The sequence below is a fragment of the Blennius ocellaris genome (assembly GCF_963422515.1).
Source record: "Blennius ocellaris genome assembly, chromosome: 19".
Taxonomy (NCBI): Eukaryota; Metazoa; Chordata; class Actinopteri; order Blenniiformes; family Blenniidae; genus Blennius; species Blennius ocellaris.
The window spans coordinates 19,174,218-19,195,072 of record NC_137668.1 but is presented as its reverse complement, the minus strand read 5'-3'; the positions used below and the strand labels follow the sequence as shown (position 1 = coordinate 19,195,072).

General features: G+C 41.2%; 1 protein-coding gene across 1 annotated transcript; it reads left to right on the top strand.

The window, feature by feature from the left end:
* The first annotated feature begins 8,413 nt into the window (after positions 1–8,413).
* dselb (dermatan sulfate epimerase like b) lies at positions 8,414–14,951 on the top strand. The gene has a single exon (XM_080514898.1). It carries the CDS (start codon positions 9,439–9,441, stop codon positions 13,069–13,071), a length of 3,633 nt encoding a protein of 1,210 aa, XP_080371024.1. The 5' UTR covers positions 8,414–9,438; the 3' UTR covers positions 13,072–14,951.
* Positions 14,952–20,855: the final 5,904 nt, after the last annotated feature.

The window sequence follows — 20,855 nt, the reverse complement described above, 5'->3', positions numbered from 1 at the left end:
CTCCTGACAGCAACGTGAAAGATGTTTGACTGTAACTGTAAACATAAGCCTGAATTCACGGGTCTGCCTTAAAATCCGAGTAGGCTAGTTTTATCAGTCATGTGTTCTGTTTATTTCAACCATTTTTCTGCACAATAGCTTGGACAAGGCAACTGAAACTATTGCAAAGGTAAACAGTTCATTTTTATTTCCAGTAACTTGTGAGGACCCTGCCTTTTTGGGGAGGAGTTATAACTGTAATCTGTAATTACAACATTGCACACCAAAAATTTTTTGGTTTGGTTGCTCAGTTGATAGTGAAGCCTATATATTTTGTCTTTGAACCTTCAGGACTGGTTTGATTCATCCTGTTCTCTGGCTGAGCTGATTTAATAGCTGTTCGGGGTCATAATGATTCCCACAGAATACAGTAGCTTCACGGCTTGCTTCCTGAAAGATTTCTGTGATTGACAGACGGCCACGGCAGATGATGCCGAGACTATCTTTGAAGCCTGAACAGTTGGATTTCTCTCCCTCTGCCTCTCTACCTGGAGGCCCAGATACAGGACACACGGTGTGCAACCTGAGACTCTTCGGGGAAATTGAAATTCTCTGCAGGGACAGAAATAAGGGAGTCTTTCGAGAGGGCTGGTCCATGTCTCCCTTTGCTTCCAGCGTGCCATAATTTCAATAAGACTACTGGCTGACAGCGCACACCTCTCCTTTTCTAGATATTTAGCAGGAGTTTCCCCAAACCCAACTGGAAATCGGCAAAGTTTCAAACAGCGAGTGTAAACGGCACCAATACTGTTGAAATAAGGGACCCCGGTTGCTGTCTGTCAATTTGGATCCACGTTCATCATGTTCCTCTTATCTTTTCTTATCAGATGAGCTTGAGGGGTTGCTAGGCAACCGGCGTCAAGCTTCAACTTGAGGACCTTCATTTCAACCCGAGACCTGATGCAGCTGTGAATGGTAGTGATTAGAGTGTTCGTTTAGTTTACTGTGTTTGGCATCATTCAATCATTTCAGCACACTGAGGCTTCCTCTAATTAGGATGCTCAGCTGAACCCTCTGATACAAGTCTGACGGGAAGGAACTGACATGCGGCGTGATGACAATTAGAAGTTATTCCAGTGCGTTTTTTGGGGCGAGACTTCAAAGAACAGTGGTGAAGTGCAACAGACGAGCAGTTTCCCCCGCACCCCGAGCCCATTTGGAGGAGAGATTTTCTGGGCGAAGACAGAAAATAATGCAAGTGGAAGCCACCAAATGAAGATCAAATTAGTCAAAAGTGCTCTGCTGAGAAATGGTGGAAGTTGAACAGATGGACAATTAATGGAAGGGAAAGTTTTGGGTAGCACATACAGCAGAAGGGTACAAAAAACAACAACATTTGTTTGTCCCAGAATTTATTCCCTCGTGGATTCACGTCTAAAAATCAAGCTTTGTTAAATAACATCCACGATTCTTTGACTTTTAAAAACTGCATTAGATATATTGACGCATTTATTGGGCAAGTGACGGTATTTGATCATTTCTGCATACCATTTCGTTTTTTTTTCTTTCTAATATTCAACATTTTTCTGAAACTCTTCGAGTTTACATATTGCTTTGGCATACTTTACTGCCAGTCAGTACACCACTGCACTTGCTGGATGAATTTCTTCTTAATATATGCAATATAGTGTAAAACTGTGTTTCAATATGTACATGATGTACAATAAACAGAACCACTAAAGCGTAATTTAGGTAGGCATTCTTAATTCCTAACTCTTTTTGTGCATTTACGTGCTTTACATTAGAAATATGCAGTGAGTCTTAAAGACCTATTTAGACTGCAACAACAATTACTGTTATGATTTTGCACTGAAGCTTATTTTATCATTTTAATTTGTCTCTATTGGGCTTTAAATTTCTAAAACTGTGTGTTGTATCTTCCATTCATCGTCTCCACTTGGAGTATCCCACAGACCCCCCAGACACTCCCTGCCTGAAGCTCTCTCGATTGCCCCCCTCGGAGAGGCCCCACCAAGCACTTTGAAACCCACTGCTTTAAGCCCACGGGTTACGATTTTCCATTTATACGTCTTACACGGAGTGCCCTGCAATAGAAAGAAAGTGGATCGAGCTGTGTGAGGAGAGCTGAAAGCAAGGTTCAGGGGTCAAGGTGCTGCTAACTTGCATGTAATTCATGCTGGTGGACCACGCTGATTAATCCCGACACAAAACACAATGACAGAAGTCAGAGTTCAAACACAATCCTGGCTGCACCTTCCATCTCTGTTCCTGATGGCCAGCTGCAACACGTTTCCCCGCCGCTGGCCTTCGTCGGAAACAACATTGCGAAAGATGCTGAAAATTGGAAAGGAGAGCGTATGAATAGGGGTACATTTCTCTCGGTGTGCGCACGTCCGCTTGGTCGAAGCAACAATTTTGCAATCAACAAAGCGAAAGTGAAAGGAGAAACACCAGCCTTGACATGACTGAAGGGAGGCACGGTCAGATGTGGTTAGCACGGAACACAACAGCAGCTCTCACCACAGGAGCCATGAAGGATGGCAGGTCAAATGTCACAACCAAATGTAATAGGCCAAAAGGTAAAACGGGAAGTCAAACGATGTAGTAGATATTGGGGCATTCGATTGAGCTGATAATTTAGTTTTTAAACCTTTGTTGTCCCGTATCTAATTTGATGGTGTTTTGATGTGTGCTTGGGTTTGTTTGCAGCTTTTTAAAAGTCCAAAGTAATTATCACCGCTCATGTTTGTTTTGGTATGCAGCCCACAGGATCCGAAAGGCCATGGACATTACATTAGTGACGGCAAATAAAATCCTCATTTGAGAAATGGATTTTTTTTCTTGCTCACCTTTGACTGCCAGGAAATTAAAAAAAAAAACAACAACAAAAAAACCAAATGTTTAATTTTAATATTTTCTCTGAGGCCATGTTGACTCTTTTCCATTCAAAAATTCAAACATTTGAGCATTACTCCTGCAAGAGTCTAGGACTGGAGTTGGTGCTACCATGAGGGGGCGCCACAGAGTGCTTGAGGCTTAACCTTTGTTTGAATAACCAGGTTAAGCCTATATTTGACTTGAATGCGGTGGTGAAATGAATGGATTTAACATTTCCAAGACTTGTTCATCAATGTTATAATGGTTACCTTTCAGAAGGTTTATGAAAATGTCAATCTCGACTTTTGAACAAAGATCTTGCATTATTTGTGGAATGGAATTCAATTTTAAGGAGTTTGTCTATATTTTAACTTGCATGCTTGCAAGTTTTTTTTATTAATTCATCTCATTTGGTGTCATGTAATGTTGTGTGACGTATTATGTTACAGTAGGAATGATATTTGAGGGCCCTCTAACCCTCCTGAAACTACGTTTTATGGTATCAGGTGAACATAAGATATACAACATGATTGGAGATAAACAGTGAATTAAATTATCTTAATGTCTTATTTTGTTTTTTTCTCCAACATTTTGTGATATCAGATCCTCACATCTACATCGTGGGTGGGCACTGTGGGCAGTAGGGGTTTATCTGGTTCGCTAAATATGTCGACATCCATACTACAGTGGATTTAAATATGCTTTTTAATGTGCGTTACATCTACTGATACTGCTGTAATGATAATTTTGCAGCCATGCTTGAATCTGCTGACGGGCTTTTCAAAATTAGACCTTCACATGTCAAAGGAAACCATAATAATTCTGTTATTCAGAAAGGATGCCTTTGGACCTATACATTTACCTTTTAATCAGCAATCATCCAAATTCAAGGAAAATATTGTGAACCAGCTGAACCAGTTGAATAGAATTGTATGGTGTGCCAACAAAATTAAATCAACTCTGAGACCATATTTGCACGACAACGTTTCAAGTGAAAATTTGTTGTTTATGCTCTTTCGTTTCAGAAAGGTTCTGCATTTACAATGCAACAATGTCCATTTACGCAGAAATGGCAGAATCTCTAACAATGTGACTAGCATGGAGAGCCACTAATGGGTGCTGATAGTAATGAAATCACACACACAGAAGAGTACGCTACAAACATAAACAATGGCGATTACGCAAGCATTCATATTGACAGACGACCAAGTTGGATTGTTATTACAGGTGATTCTCAAGTATAAAACTCACAAATCCCAGGATAATACCGACTTGGAGTCATGACACTCTGGAGGCAAACCTTGTTATTGTTTATCTACGCAGAAGAACTGTTTATGTGGTGCACATGTGCAGTAGCCATGTTTCATAAAAGTTGCGCTTTCACCGGTTTCCACAGAGTCTAAGTGTTTTTGAAGCGTTCAACCTTGTGGGTCACTTTCAAAAAGTTGTGTTTAAAGTTGCTCCAAGCACCACTGTTGTGTGAACGGACACCCAAAATGCAACAAAAGTTTCCCCTTTGCCCTTGGAACACTAAAATGACCAGCAGGTGGAGATGTAGGGTGGGAAATCCTCATTTTACCAACAATGTTTTCATGAACAATTATTAAAAAATAAATAGTTCTCTACTGGAATGGAGTTTAACATTGTAGGTCTAAATGCCACGTTGTGTCCACTACTATCAATACTATTTCAGAATGTATGTAATGTGTGCTTAATCGGCAATGATGGTTGTCACTTCACATTACAAGGCCGCCTTACTGCAGACCACACTATTGTATATTTTAATGTTTTTCCCAGGTAAAGGTCCACAACCATTTGTATGTTTGTGAGAGTGTGTTTGTCTTCACTGTATTTTTTTTTTTTTTTTTGAGGAGAAATGGTGTGGTGCCTCCAGGATGCAAGATATAAACTGGAGTGAAGGTCATTATCGGCCATTATCGGTTTTTGTATTGCTAAATTTCAAAATATGTATCTTTTTCTTAAAATCACGAAAGTTTTTTCAACTTCATGATGCAATCTGAGTCATTAGATGTCTTTGATGCATATGAATGTGGACACTGAAGCAGCTTTGTTGCAGTGAATCTCGTCTCCGTATGGATGATTTTTGTCCTGTGAGAGGCTACCGTGCATGTTTCTTGCAGCGTCCCTGATAAAGCTGTGCGTGCGTGCCTGTGTGTGTGCGCGCGTGTGTCTGCACAAAAACCAACCCATCACACAACGGTTGTCTCTGTGGAATAGCATAGAGTAGGATGAAGACACATGAGAGCTGGGTATGGAAAAAGCGATCCATCATTAGTTAAATGAAGAAGCCGCACAGAAACCTAATACACACAGAACGAGGTGATCAATGAGCCCATGGTGGAGTGTGTTAGGACAGCCAAATGTCACACGTTCCTCGGAGGGGAAATATTTTTGAAGTCATTGGAAGCTTTCTCTGTTGCCTCGGGGAGTGTGTGACAAAGACGCACAGTAGAAACGGAGGATAAAAAGGTGTAATGAGACATTATGGCCAAAGCGGGGTTAACTTCAAAGAAAGAAAAAAAAGGCCCCTTTATGCCTGCTATTTTGTCGGATATGAAGTGACACTGCATCCATATAAATGCATGTGTGAATGTCAAATGGCGAATACAAAATTGTAATTAAACCGTTCACAGTGACTTTGTCAAAATTCTAATATTTCTTTTTGGAGAGTGATTTGACATTTCGGGGAAATAGCTGGGAAAGCTATTTGGCCTTAATCATAAATATGAAGCTTGTATTTCCTAATGACTGAACAACATGATCCACCGTGTCTTATTGGTACAAAAGCGGAGGTGTAAAAGTGAAAAAAAAGATTGTGGTTCACTGTGTGGGTGGCAGGATGGGTGAAGAATCATTCACCTATTTCAGGTCTGGGAAAGGTCATAAACCCTGCCGAGGGAAGCTTCGGCTCACTTCTTCTATCACAGTAAAAAAGATCTCATCCATCCAGCAATTTGAATTTTTAACATTATGAATAATATGCTTTAAAAAACACATTCAATATTGTCTGGAATTCACCAGTTCGAATGATTGTTACTTTTTCAAACTTAAAAAAAGTAATATTAGTGTATTTTCATTGTAAAGAATATTATCGGTGTTGTAAATTAAGAAGACAAATTTTAGGGAACAACTGAACAGACACCTCAATCAGGGGTAAAAATAATAGACCAGTGCTTAATAGACTAACTGTAAAGTAAAATTTTATATAAAAGTTTTCAATTTCACATTGAAGTGTGTGCCAGCAATGACTGCACATTTCATATTTGAGTCACAATTATCTTTTGTTTCATCTTTAGGACATAGTCACACAAAATACACACAACTTGATAAATCATGGAATTTTTTTTTTAAGTGTTTGCGTCCTGATTTTCCAGAGCAGCAATAATGTTCTTTCCTACTAAGCAGGGGTGGATCAAGAGATCTGAGAATTAATCTTTGGGGGCAACTTAAGGAGATGAAAATAAAAGCTGCCACTAACGTCTCTCTTTAACCTTTAGACAAAATGGAAATACACTTTTGAATTGTTCAGTTAGTGCATTTGATTTGTTGCCTCGCTCCTGTTAGCTCAGTTGATTCGTTCTCTGCATGAAACTGATGCACATGACTTTTTAATTTTCCACTGTCAACATTAATATGAGATTATGTCCCGCTGCGTACATTGTTTTCTTCACCACCCAGTTCTTCGGTGCATTTAGCCAGCTATTCAAACAATCCAGTTGAAACGATGCAAATGAAGAAAAAACCTTGTATTTAATTCAAGTCAAGGACTTGATAGTTTAGTCTCACATCTACTGTTCAAATCATTTTCAGGTTTGAGTTTTATTCTGCTACGTTACACAATGATTGACAATGACACTTGGAGAGAAGCATGTTGTGGCCTTTTTGTGTGCTGTATTATCAGCTATGTCTGATTATTGCCAGAAATACAGCTGGTTAGAAGGTGTCAAGAAATGTAAAGAGCAGTGCTAAACGAAGTGCTACATAAATTATACATTTATATAAACATTTTCTGTATTTCCAAGACTTCCGGCGATGTTGTTTTGGTTATTGGCCAGTAAATACAAGCATCTATCTTCTGTACTGTTTCATCCAATTCAGGGTTGCGGGGCACTGGAGCTGATCCCGGCTCACTATGAGCAGAGGATGAACAGAGACACTGGAAATATCATATTTGCACTGAAAGGCAATTTTGTGCCATCAATCAACAACAACAAAAAAAGCACTTTTTTGACTAAAACCTGTTGCATACCCAATTTTCAAAAAGAAAGGCTATTCTTGTCTACATTTCTGTATGCAATACTTCAGCTTTATTCGCTGTCTTATGCAAATTAGTTTTGAATGACACAAACTACTGAATGCAAAGATTGCATAGATTACACAAACATGACTTCCTCTGCCTCTATTATTGTTTACCCATATCCTCAGAAGTATTGGGGTACAAAATGAAAATAAATTAAACGGAGCTTAAAATTATGAATAAAATGTCCCTATTTTTGGAAAATCGAAACACATTTTAGTTCAGTGGCCACATGCATTCCAATTTCACCTTGGGTGGGCCGGACCGGTAAAATACTGCCATTTTCTTTGTGGCGCAGAATAACATGATGAAAATATCCATATTTTCACAAAGCAATTATGATGAAAATGATTACAATCTGAACAACCAATTTTAATGAAATATTCAAATGCTAAATGCAGTGAAACATCCCCAAAAAATGTTGCTGCATCATGCACATTTTTAAAGACTCAGCCAGACAGCATTTAGGAAGCTATGTCACTATTGTGTTGTGTTGTGTTTGCTCCTCTTAAGATGTTTGTTTGAAGAACAAAAATCTGTGTTTTCTTTTACATTTTTACCATTTGTTTGTTGTGACAGGGCCAGTTTCGAGCCCCTTGAGGGCTGGTTTTGGCCCACGGACCTTATGTTTGACACCCTTGATCGTTCTTAATTACAAAGAATTGCAAAGCCATTCTTTTGTTACATGTGGAGATAACACGCAATTCTACAAAAGGAATCCCCAACTGATTTTCACCATAATAATGAGGGATACATTTAATTGGCAGGTTTACAGAGAGAAGTTTATTATTTCCTACCGCACACTTAGATATGATTGATTTCCACTAGCTGTGCACATTTTGTTTATTTCACAAAAAACTTTGCATTGGATTCTGTGAGCAAGCAAAATGAATAGAGGAGATACAATATCCCCATCACTCCATCTATCTTGCGTGGGCTCAAGTATGCAGATCCCACCATAACATCACTCAACCATCTTGTTAGGAACAGAGAGGGAAGAAAGAAAGAATGAAAGAAAGGGGGGGGGGATGTGATGAAATGACTATTAAGTCTTCCCACACTTTGCTTTGGGAGATGGGGATTGCGCTTCTGAAGTCACGGCTCCCTCTACAGTTTGTACAGTGGAAATGTTTCCATCCAGAGGCGGAAAACAATCACAGAGTGTGTGTGGAGGAGTCGGGAGGACACAGCGGAGAGAGGGAGAGAGAAAGAGAGAGAGAGAGAGAGAGCGAGAGAGAGACGCGTCCGGACAGAGCTTTTTCACGCACAGACAGAGGAGACGTGCGTCTCCAAACGGCGGCGGGAGCGCACGAATCCTCACACAAACCTGCATATCAGGCGCTCGTGGGATTTGCGGGGCTGACTTGCGGTTTGCTTCGGACAATCGTTTGTGGGGGGGAACAAAAAAAAAAAAAAAAAAAATTCTCATTCTTTGAATACTTGAGGAGTGACGACAACTTTCCCCTCTCAGACTTCCACGGAGGATAAAGAAAACAAAAACGTGGAACAGAAACAAGATGAGGGGAGCGGTTTGGGGGATGCGGACGGATCGATCCTCCGGTCGGGATTTAAACAGCTGAGCGAGGAGTTCGGTTGGTGTCTGCAAGCGGAGGTGCCGAGCAATGTTTCCTGCGGAGATGCGTGGTTTGCTGAGGTTCATGTCCGCGGATGTTGCGGTGCGGTCGGGCTGCACACTGAGCCTCTGGGTGGCTGTGATCGGACCGGACACGGACTGGGGCTGAATGTTTTCTGGAGGACATTATTATGAGTTACTGGCAACAAGGGAGATGCCAGTTTTTTTTTTCTTCATTTTTTTTTTTTTTTGCGACCAGCCTTAGGCGGGAGGACAGCATGAAAGCATAAGGATTTTCTTTTATTAGATTTGCATTTAAAGCAGATCTGAAGAAAACTCACACATTCCTGCATACTTAATGTGTTTTGGTTGCCTTTCCAAACTGTTGCAAGATTGTTACAAGTGGATATGGATAGTTTTTGCTCCTGCACTAAAGTTTTCTCCCCGTTTTGACTATCATGCATTGGATTGTGACATTGCATCACACCATCCTCCACCACATCATTTTCATGGACTGTTGCACTCATAAAAATATGTATTTTTCATCTGGACTTTCACTCCCACTTGAAAACTAATGTAATGGGACATTACAGCAACACTTTTAAAGAAGTGAACTGTCAGCTGCCTGCTTTCAAACTCCAGTAAGTTATCACCTCAAATCTGTGGAAACATGGCAGGTAACTGGATTCTGTATTCAGTTTTTTTGCTGCCGCTGTTTGCAGTGGGGACAGCTTTCTCGGGGGTCTTCAACAGCTCAGACAGAGACATTTTTACAGATGACTTGCTGCAGGTCAAGCTCACACAAGCCAGAGCGGCCGAACAGTGGAAAGTCCACTTCGCCGATTCCCATCCCAACCTATATTTTAGCCAAGTGGATGTGTTGCACTTGAGGCAAAGGTCCTCCACCACCCACAGTCACATATTTAAAGTTATCCGGGCGGCGGTGCTCACCATGTTATCTAATGCACCCCTTTACATGCCCCCTGTGAAACATGAGGAGTTTGCAAGCAAGTGGAATGAGATTTATGGGAACAACCTGCCTCCTCTGGCTCTCTACTGCCTGTTGTGCCCAGAGGACTCTGCTGCCCTGCAGTTTCTTATCAAGTTTATGGACAGGATGGCTGAATACCCCGACTGGAAGGTGACCAGTGCGCCTACCGACGAGGTACCTGCGGCACATTCTCTCACTGGATTCGCTACTGCTTATGACTTTATTTACACTTATTTGGATGACCGCAGAAAGGATGTTTACCTCAAAAAAATTCGCACTGAGACGGAGGACCTGCATGAGCATTCAAAGTACAGAGCATGGGGGAAACAATATCTCCATAATCATCAGACCACCAACGTATTAGCCATCCTCATTGGCGCGATAGTGGTGGGATCCCATGACGACCCAGAGTCGATGATCTGGAAACAAGTGGCAGTGAACTATATGGAGAAAACAATGTTTCTCCTAAATCATGTTGTGGATGGTTCTCTTGATGAGGGAGTGGCTTACGGAAGCTACACAGCCAAGTCCATCACGCAGTATGTGTTCATAGCACAGCGTCATTTTGACATTGACAACACCCAAAACAACTGGCTGCGAGAACACTTCTGGTTTTATTACGCCACCTTGTTGCCAGGCTTTCAGAGAAGCATTGGCATCGCAGACTCCAACTACAACTGGTTTTACGGGCCGGAGAGCCAGCTTGTTTTCCTCGACACGTTTGTCATGAAGAACGGAACAGGTAACTGGCTGGCTCAACAGATCAGAAAACATCGGCCCAAGGATGGTCCCATGGGGCAGTCGTCTTGCCAGCGTTGGACTACGCTTCATACAGAATTCATCTGGTACAACTCTCACCTCCTGCCGCAGCCTCCCCATGACTTTGGCAAAGCGAGGATGCATATCTTTTCAAACTGGGGTGTGGTTACCTATGGGGCTGGGCTTCCTATTGGCCAGGGAAACACTTTTGTTTCCTTTAAGTCAAGTCGGCTGGGTGGGCGTGCGGTCTATGATATTGTCCACGAAAAACCTTACTCCTGGTTGGATGGCTGGAACAGCTTTAACCCTGGTCATGAGCATCCAGACCAGAACTCTTTTACATTTGCTCCCAATGGACAGGTGTTTGTTTCTGAAGCACTTTATGGGCCAAAGTACAGCTATCTCAACAATGTTTTGGTGTTCAGCCCGTCTCCTACCAGTCAGTGTAATAGTCCATGGGAGGGTCAGTTAGGGGAGTGTGCGAAGTGGCTGCGCTGGCTTGATGAGGGAGTGGGTAACACTAGAGGTGAGGTGATAGTTGCCTCCTCACACAGAGACACCATGTTTGTGAGTGGGGAAGCGGCATCAGCTTATTCCCCGGCCATGAGACTAAAGAGTGTGTTCAGAGCCTTGGTTCTGCTCAACTCACAGACTCTGCTGGTGCTCGACCATGTGGAGAAGTGGGCTGATTCACCCGTGAAGTCACTCAGCGCTTTTTTCCACAATCTCGACATTGACTTTAAATACGTCCCTTTCAGATTCATGGACAGATATAACGGTGCCATGATGGATGTGTGGGATGCTCATTATAAAATGTTCTGGTTTGACAGCAAGGGTCACAGCCCTGATACGAGGATACAGGAGGCGGAGCAGGCAGCCGAGTTCAAAAAGAGGTGGACGCAGTATGTCAACGTCACTTTTCACATGACAGGCACAGTCAGCAGAGTCGCTTACGTGTTACACGGCCCATATGTCAAAGTGTCCGATTGTAGATTTATAGATAACAACAAAGATGGGGTGAGGCTTTCTTTAACCGTAAATAACACAGAGAAGATTGTGTCTATTGCTACAAACTATAAAGACATAGGAGCAAGGCGGAATTATTTAGGATTTGGGGGTCACTGTAAAATTGATGACATACACCAAACCACTCGATATGGCCTTGGGACACAGCTCATACACAAACAAAACAACAGTGATGAGCAGCTGTTTCACTTTGGATTCACAGTTAGTGTGGTTGTAGGGGTTGTTCTCTGTGTGGCAATAGGCTTTTTGACCATGCAGAGGAAGTTTTATGGTTGCTTCAGCAGGCTGATGCGCTGCACCCTCCTCTTTGTGCTCCTTCTTTGGATAGTTGAACTGCTGTTTGTGTCCAACAGCTGCGATCAGCTTCTCTGTGGGGTAAAATGGAAAGGTCAGGGCGCCAAAAGTGAAGTAAATAAACAAATAAGACTGTACGAGCAGCACCGACTCCCTCTCCCCACCGTCGTCATAACAACGCTTCCCGGCTCCGGATCAGAAATTCTCAAGCACCTTTTTTATAATAGCTCAGACTTTGTTTACATCAGGGTCCCTACAGAGCATGTGGACATTCCTGAGACGGAGTTCGAGTTTGACTCTTTGGTTGATGCGTGTGAGTGGTCAAGGTCAGATGTCATGCACGGACGGTTTCAGATTATTCAGGGCTGGCTGCAGTCGTTGGTTCACAACACAAAGTTACACTTGCAAAATATCCAGCTCGTAGAGGGTAGCAGGGTCAAGCTTCCACAGAGAACTGGGACCACCAGGGACAGAAAGAAAAGGTTCAGCATAAGAGAGTCAGCGTCAGAGCTGAAGGGTAAACTGAGAGCCAGCCTGGACAAAGATGCGGAGTACGTTCGAGAGCTGAGACGCCACGTTGAGGACTACCCCAATGCACGAGTGGTTCTCAGCATGCGTAGTGGGAGCTGGTCGCTGAAACTGCCTTTCATTCAGGAGGTGGTTGGACCTTCCCTCCGGACAATATATTTGGTGAGGGACCCCCGAGCGTGGATCTATCTCATGCTTTATAACAGCAAACCCAGCCTTTACTCACTTAAAAACATCCCACAGCACCTTTTCTTGATATTCAAGGATGATGGCATCAGGGACGGGTGCCCAGTCATCGCGCCAGAGTTTAAAATAATTCAGAAGCTGCTGTCCCGCTCTGAGACGGACCCAGTTTTGATCCTGGCTCATCTGTGGCTGGCTCACACAGCAGCCGTGCTGAGGGTCAGCAAGAGCCTCCCTGAGGACTCTTACCTTCGAGTGAGGTTCGAGGACGTCATCAACTCGCCCCAGGAAACTGCAGAGACAATACACACATTTCTGGGGGTGCCGGTGTCGCCCTCGGCACTCAATCAACTTATATTCACCACCTCCACAAACTTGTACAACCTAATGTATGAAGGTGACATCTCACCAGCCAACATTAACAAATGGAGACAAAAACTTCCTCAGAGAGATGTCAGACTGATAGAGGGATTATGTGAACATGTGATGAAGAGGCTGGGATACACCCGCTTTGTCAGTTAACTGCTGCTGGCCAGCTGATATTGAGCTGTCTTGTTTAAAGCCACACACATATTTTGTTTTTGCACTGACATTATTTTTTTTAAAATACCTGATCAAGGTTGAGAAGAAACTGGGTTTTGTTTCTGTCTGCATTCAAATCTTTTTCTTTCAATTGTATTCTGTGTATGTTGGATGTTGTACTGACTATGGCAACAGATGTATAAACAGAAGAATATTTTATATTAAAATAGGTGGAAGGGAGCTCAAGCTATTGTTCTTTCACGCCTCCGACAGCCCTTCACATTTATTACAGCACTCTTTTATTGAGTGAGACCTTAAACCTTTGCTCTCATACTGCAGGGGAACCTCACAAAATCTGGGCATGAATATTGTGTTGCTGCCATACATCAGCTCAGCTTCTCAGTAAAGATTACTTCAAGTGTCTCTGTCAGAGATGAAAATGTAAGAGCTGTTTTACAATACTAACATGTGATATAAAACAATGTCTGTGCAAAATTCAGCTGTATTTACATTGATTAGGCTTTTATGTATGGAAGAGGAAAATATCTACTGTTTTTAGAAAAGCAATGTAATGAAGCTCATTAAGAAGTCCTCCAGCTTTGGGGGACTAATTTGTCTGTCATTTCACGATCTGAACCTTTGAGTGCTGTTTCCCTTTAAAACTGTAAAGAAATGCTGCAGCGTGTGGGCTGGAAGCAAAGCTGGGAATTAGAGGATGACAGTAACATTTGACTTCAGTGACACAGACACATAAATTATATGGATTTTATTTTTTTATTGCAGCAGTGAAGGGATTTCGTTTTGACTATCCAAGTTGTCACAGCGGTTTGGTGGCTTAGCACTTTCATGAGAGTTCTTTTGATTGTATGTGGGACTCAGTGCATTTTCAGGAGGGATAGCTTTTATTGTATGTACTCGATTAGCCCAGAAATATAAAAACTCTAAAGAAAAGTATGTCTAGAAGAAAGAGAGTGGGGAGTATTTATGGGTTCCAAAGACATATATCCCAAAGGATCAAGGATGAATATGATTATTGTAACTCCCTTTAGCATTTATTGAATTAGATCAGAGGAAAGTACTTAATAGGGATCAAACTGGAAAAAAAATACTGTCAGCCTTGACATATTTCTGGTGAAAGTAATTTCCAAAGCATCCCCTTTAGCGACTCATATTAATCTGCAAAATGCCATAACCGAGGCTTACCCTGTGTTTTATTGCTGTGATATCTTCACTATATCGGCCTGGAGTAAAGTTGCCATTTCCTTTTGTGGTCACTCATACAGCCAATGATCTTTTGGGGTTTTGTCTTTAAAGAGTACAGCAAGCAGTGCACTGAACAGGGGATGAATATTAAGTATAGCTCTAAAAAGGAGAGAGAGAAAAAAACCGTCAGAGACCATTCCTACTCTGTGATGTGATGCTCTTTTGACTGGGCAAAAAAAAAAAAAAACTACTCTACTTGGTAAGCTTTGATGCTGTCTTGCTTAAACACTTATGAACTGTAAATGGATCATATGTAACATGCAGATGGTGCATTCATACTCTGCAATGCATCTGTACACAAAAAAACATACTGTGTTCATTTTTGAAATATCCATCTTTCCAACTAGAAACAGTCCTGTTTGTTTTCTGCTCTATGAACACTGAAATCCTTGACTGGCTGGAATACCCGTTTGATGTTTGTGGTCTTTGAATGTGTAGACTTGGCAGACATGCTTTCACTTTGGTGTTGCAATCCTGTTACCAACTCTGTTTTGTATTTGCTCGTGGGGATATGGTTCCTTGCTTCTGTGGCCTTGAATTACAATCATTTCTTTTTAACGGTTTTCTGTGGGCTCTGGCGCAGGATGTGGACACAATGTAAAGATGATTAAAAATGAATAAATTCATAAATATATTGGCAACCAGTCTTTGTTTGGGTGCAGTGAATCATCTGTGACAATAAAATCAGTGTTTGCATGTGATTATGTAACACCGCTTCTCATTAGCTGCAGTTCATGTTGAACTGGCTAATATTCATCAATAGTAAAGACGGAACATAGATTTTAATTTGCACATGCTTGTGCTTCACTATGATTACTGCTAACCTACTAGCGATGTGTCTACTTACACAGACATCTCCGTGCTGACACAATTATGCACCAGCAAAATCTCCATTTTATTCGACACGGATGACAGGAGCCTAATTGCTTATATGGCTGATGTGCGTGACAAGGAGGAACCAACAATTAAAAACATGTCAGGAACTTCTTGTGCCCTGCTCCAACTGAAAAGGGGAACTTAACACAAGCAGGCTTCGAAAGAGCACATGCCGCATCTCATGTCTCAGAGTGGTGACTCAGTCATTTCGTTACTCATTTGTTTTTGATCCCTCCTTGTAACACTCTAATGCTTGGCAGGGTCCTCTGTGCCTAATCCTTCCACGCAGAGGCACATTATTCACTAAAAGAAACCTCTGGCAAACACTCTGGGAGGGAGGTTTCTGCACGTCTGGACTAGTCAAGTTGGCTTCCTTCTGAATCCAGGAGTTGGATTGACCTTTTAACTATTCAGACCTTAGAAGACACAGTTTAAAGCAGCTTACACTCTCAGTTCTGTAGATTATTCAATCAAATACAAATCCACTCTAAATTTCCTCAATAGTTTGATTATACAATTACACATGGAGCAGTTTTTTCTTTTTCCTGTCTAACATATATCATCATACAGTGCTGATTCTATCTCATGTTTCTTCTACCGATAATTGACCACTTTTTCTTGATCTGTTGCACTGAGGAAAGAATGTGCACATTTCCTCCATTACTGCCAAGAGGAGGTCTAATAGAGCGCAGCGGCACCACTATCCATTCATGAACTATTTATTAACATTTACGGCTGCTGACTTGATAGATTATTTGAGCAAACCCTCAGGCAAAAGCTTGTTATGGTTTACATTTAGAAAAAAAAACTAATTGTAATTGATCACAGTTTATTTTTTTTAATAATCTAATATTGTAGAATTGATGGTTGGAAATGGAACAAAGGCTTGTTTATATAACTTATAAATGCAAGAGATGCAGTACTCATTGCTAATAGAAATGCCAATGTTATTGCTCATACTAATGGTGAATACAAAATGTGCCTATTTTTGTCAGCCCAACATTTTGCCAATGAATGAAAACTATGACATTTGTGTCATATTTACCGTGTATGTCAAGATATTCCTGATTATTTACAGCTATTGATTTCCACGTTTCCAAACAACTCTGATGCACCACATTATTTCCATTCAATCGATGGCATAATAAATTAATTATGTTTACTGGCCCATCACCACTTTACTGCAGCCCTTGTAATGGTACTAAAGTATTTATAAGTGATGTTTTATTAAAAAAACCAAAAAAACCATCTATAATTAGCCACAACAAACATTTGTATGTGGTGCTCGATTATAGTGGATGTTTTTCTGTATTGATGATTGAGGATCGCCAAGCAGACTATTTATTTTCCAATTTTAAAATATGAAAGTTGTATTTGTATTACTTTTATCATAAGTATTACATGAGCTCAAACAATTACATTATTGTACAAGCCCCGTCAATACTGTTTTTGCCAAAATACAAAAGTCAGGAAATGTACAACTTGGCTTTTATACGAGATTTGCAACATATAACAAAAATAATTGTAATACTTGATCAATGCTATATTGTTGGTGTTTTAGTAGTTATATTACATAATTTGTTCCCTGTTGTCCCATGAATTCAGTCCAAGCAATGCTTTTAAATCAATTAGAACTGATGTGTTAAAGCAGTGAAGACACTTTATTAAACATTAAAAAAAAAGAAAATAGCCTCAGTTTATGGCATTTATAAAATGTTCCTTATACTAGCACCAATTTAACCGTCACAGATTATCTTTAGACTTTTACTGTCATGCCCCAACATATTAATGATCTTGGCTCGTCCATATAAAACTGAAGCACGTTCACACATAAAGTGAAAGTCTCAATAGATAATCTCCACCAATTAAATTTAATGGAATCTCGCAGACGGGCTAAAAATAAAGTGACATGTCTTTTCCATAGAATATATTCCCCATCAGAAACTAACACTGCAAACCGCCCCCTGCATGGAAAGACAAATGTGCTTTATGGAAAGCTTTTGATGTTTGATCAGAAGAAACAGACTTGCAGAACTAATTTAAGCTGGAAGGTTGCCTCATAGATTATCTTTGATGCTCGATAACTAATACATAATTATAGCATGAAACAAGGTTTTATAGAAAAATTGACAACAAGCCGCATGATGATCTTGCTCTATGTATGTGTGAGGGAATCAAGTGGCTTTCTCACACTGTTAAGTGCATGGAGGTTATCTGGATAGAAGAGGAGACTCCATTTCAGCTGAGTAGTCATACCCTTTGCTTTTCCACCCTTTATCTTTTGCCACTGGTGAATCCGAGTCCCAGGAGAGCCTCTCCCTCGCCGGCAGCCATTGCTCCTGCCACTGCTCATTAATTAACCTTTGCTGCAGCCACCATCAGTCAGAGAGCAGAGTGATATTCTGCAGGAGCAATCATCGATACAGTACAAGGCTTTTGCGCTGGAGAATTAGTTCACTAATGGAGAGCAGCGGCATCATCGTCAGGAGTTTCGAAACTTAAATGTGAATTAAGATGAGCGGCTCGATGTGAATGTGTCCTTCAGATGTCAGCAGAAAGGAGCCCGGGATCACTTCACCAATGGGGCGTAAGCAGCTGGCAGCGCCGCTCTCCTATATTTAGTCACTTTCACTGTGGTAAACAATGCCTGCCAGGTCCTCAGATCCCACTATTCAAATTTACCTGCTGATGACACCACTGTGTTTGGATACGGGGAGTTGCGGATCCTCGGAATTGCTGTTAATAAGAGTTGACTCGCGAGGAAATATGGCGTATTGTCAATTTGCAGCTGGTGGCAAGTCATTTCTGTAGTGAAAATGGGATCTTCCGTGCCAATAACGCCCAGCCGCAACTGCTAATGAAGCCCAGTCTGGTCTCATAGTGCAGAGAAATCCAACCAGATGAGGCATTTTGAATTTCACTTCAGGCAAATCTCCACACTGAGACGCACTCTCAGTAGTATAAGAAAACACTCCACACGGCTTTGCGTCATCCTCAATGCCAATTTTTTCCCCTCCTCGAGTCTGACAGAATATGATTGCTTGTAGAATCTCTCGATTTTAAATAATCCTATATTAACCTCTGGATGATTAATATATGTGTTCTCATAAGATTTGGATGCAAAACTGAGCATCTTGGAATGGAGTTGGTTATTTATTCATTTATTTTTGTTAATGCATAAACAATGTTCTTTTGAGAGGTTTTCAGTCAATCTTTTTCATAATTTTCTTTCCTATTAATTTATGGGAATAAATCATATGAAATGAAGTGAATGGAGAAGGAAATTATTACATTTATTAAAATAGACATTTTTAGAACTGAGTTTATTGCAGGTGACATGGAAACAAATTGAAATAACGAGATAAGTCTCAGAATTGAAAATTGAATTTTTCCTGCTTAGCAACACGGGAACACTTAGTATGACTTTAGACTATACTTTGAGAAGTTCCTGACTTTTTGACTTTGAAAGTGAGGGATTTCAATATGAACTAATACCCTGTCAGCTTAACCTGTCTCCCTCGACATCCTGGTTGATCCCGCCTCTTGTTCTGTATATCATGAACAGTTTAAGGTAGAAACAGCTCTCTGACTCTCAGAAACCGAGCCACTGTCGTATTACTCCGGCCAAGGTTCTTCTGTTTCAGTGGTTTGCTGGCTGCGCAAAAAACGAGCAGACTGATGTGTAAGTTGGAAACGGATATGAAAGAAAAAGAAGAAAAAAACCCTAAATGGACTAAATGATTCTGCTGTTGTCTATCTAATGTGAGTTTAACACATATGTTATGGAGAGGGTTAGCCACCGTTGTGATTTAATAAGCTATGTCTGCCTATTAAAAAAAAAAAAACGTTGGCCACGCTGCAGCGTTTCATATTCTCAAGTGTAGGATGGACTCCAGCTGGCTTGCCGTCACACAGAGAGGGGAGAGGCCTTTTTTTTTCTGGATGACACACTCGATAGTCCTTCATTACCGAGACTGAGAAACCATAACCCAACTGTCAAAGTGCTACCGTGGCCACTGCTCTCCTGGACCATGTCTGGGCAGGGCTTGTCTGCAGAAGGAGATCAGTTTCATGTTTTATCTTGCACACGATGGAGGGAGCGATAGCAAGGAGGGGAAAAAGGAAGACGAATAGATGTCTGAGTTTTTGTGGAGAAGTTCCATCCGACCTAATTACATCAAAGAGGAGTCATTGATCTCTAATTAGTGGAATTTATGTATTGTGGAGGAGTAACAGTCCCTGTGACATCAGTCACAGTGCGCATTGGAAATTACTGCCGAGCACTGGCTTGGTGTTAAGCCACTGGAAATGAAATAACTAATGCAGGATTTCTGCTCCCTCTCCTCACTTACATATTCCCATCTCACAGGCTTTTGATAGAGCAGAAATGGAAAGTGACTTCCAACAATAAAAAATTGACAGCAAACCTAACTGGGTGATGGATTCATGCTCTGTGAGCTTCAGAGATGAGCCCAAACATTATACTCCTCACACATTTTTATATCATTCCTCTCCCATGACTGTCCCACCCACTACAGTGACTCTCTCTGTGTTTGAAATCAGCCCCAAAACAAACTTCAATAGAATATTTTTGGTGCGGTCTACGTGCTGTTCTCTTCAAACGGGAAGCATCTCTGTCGACGGGGCCTTACATTTACTTACAATCACACTATTGGCTCTTTACAGCATCTGACAACAGTGTTTTATTTTTAAAAGAGACATCTTGACACTGACAGGCAGCAGGAGACAAGAGATATTCGTCGGTCTCCTCCCATCCCCCGCGATTTTTAGCAGCAGAGGAAGCCAGATGGTCAGATTCTCGGCTCATATGGTTACATTCCTTGGAGATCGCCATTCTTGGCCTGATGATGAAAAAAAAAAAAAATGGGGAAGATGTTATCAAATGACAACAACTGAAGAGGGCCAGATCAACAGTAGTGCTGCTCTGGAGATAGTTTTTCTTTTTAGGGTAAAAATCCGTCTTGCACCATGATGAGATGTGAAGGACATGAGAATCATAAGTAACTAAACGGCTTTTCGTAGTACCACCTTGAAGGGTGCGATAGAAAAAATTGCTGCTGGTGCACAGTGATGATTTGAACCTGTTCTGTCATATGAGGAATGTTTGAGGATGAGTTTGATCTACTTTAATCAGTATGCATGACATATCGATGGAATGGCTTCAGCGCTATTAACACCACCCACCAAGCCCGAAGTAGGTTGCTTTCTGCAAGTACACGATGCATACACTCGGGTTACAATTACTTATTGACCCCTGCAGTGATTAGCACTCTTGCCTCAAATAGAAAAGACTGGTTTGATTTCAGACTTGGCCTGTTTTTGTGGTGTGTTTGCAGCATTTTCCCACAATCTAAAACATTGTTATTCATTTCAATGGTGACACTTAATTGCCTGTTGGTGTGAGTGTGTGTTGTTGTTGTGGATAGATTGCTGACCAACTGGGTGCACCCTGCCTTAGTCTCCAGCTCCATGTGACTCTAAGGAAAAAGGTAGGCAAACAATTTATGTACACATTCACAACAACCCACTCAAATAGAGGTAGCGCTAAAAGAAAAAATTGAACAAGACGAAATAAAGTAAATGAATAACTGTTGAGAAGATCCTGTTTTCAAAACCCATAAAAT

Excerpts from the sequence above, each read along its gene's own strand:
- dselb (XM_080514898.1), top strand. The coding sequence starts at position 9,439 with ATGGCAGGTAACTGGATTCTGTATTCAGTTTTTTTGCTGCCGCTGTTT.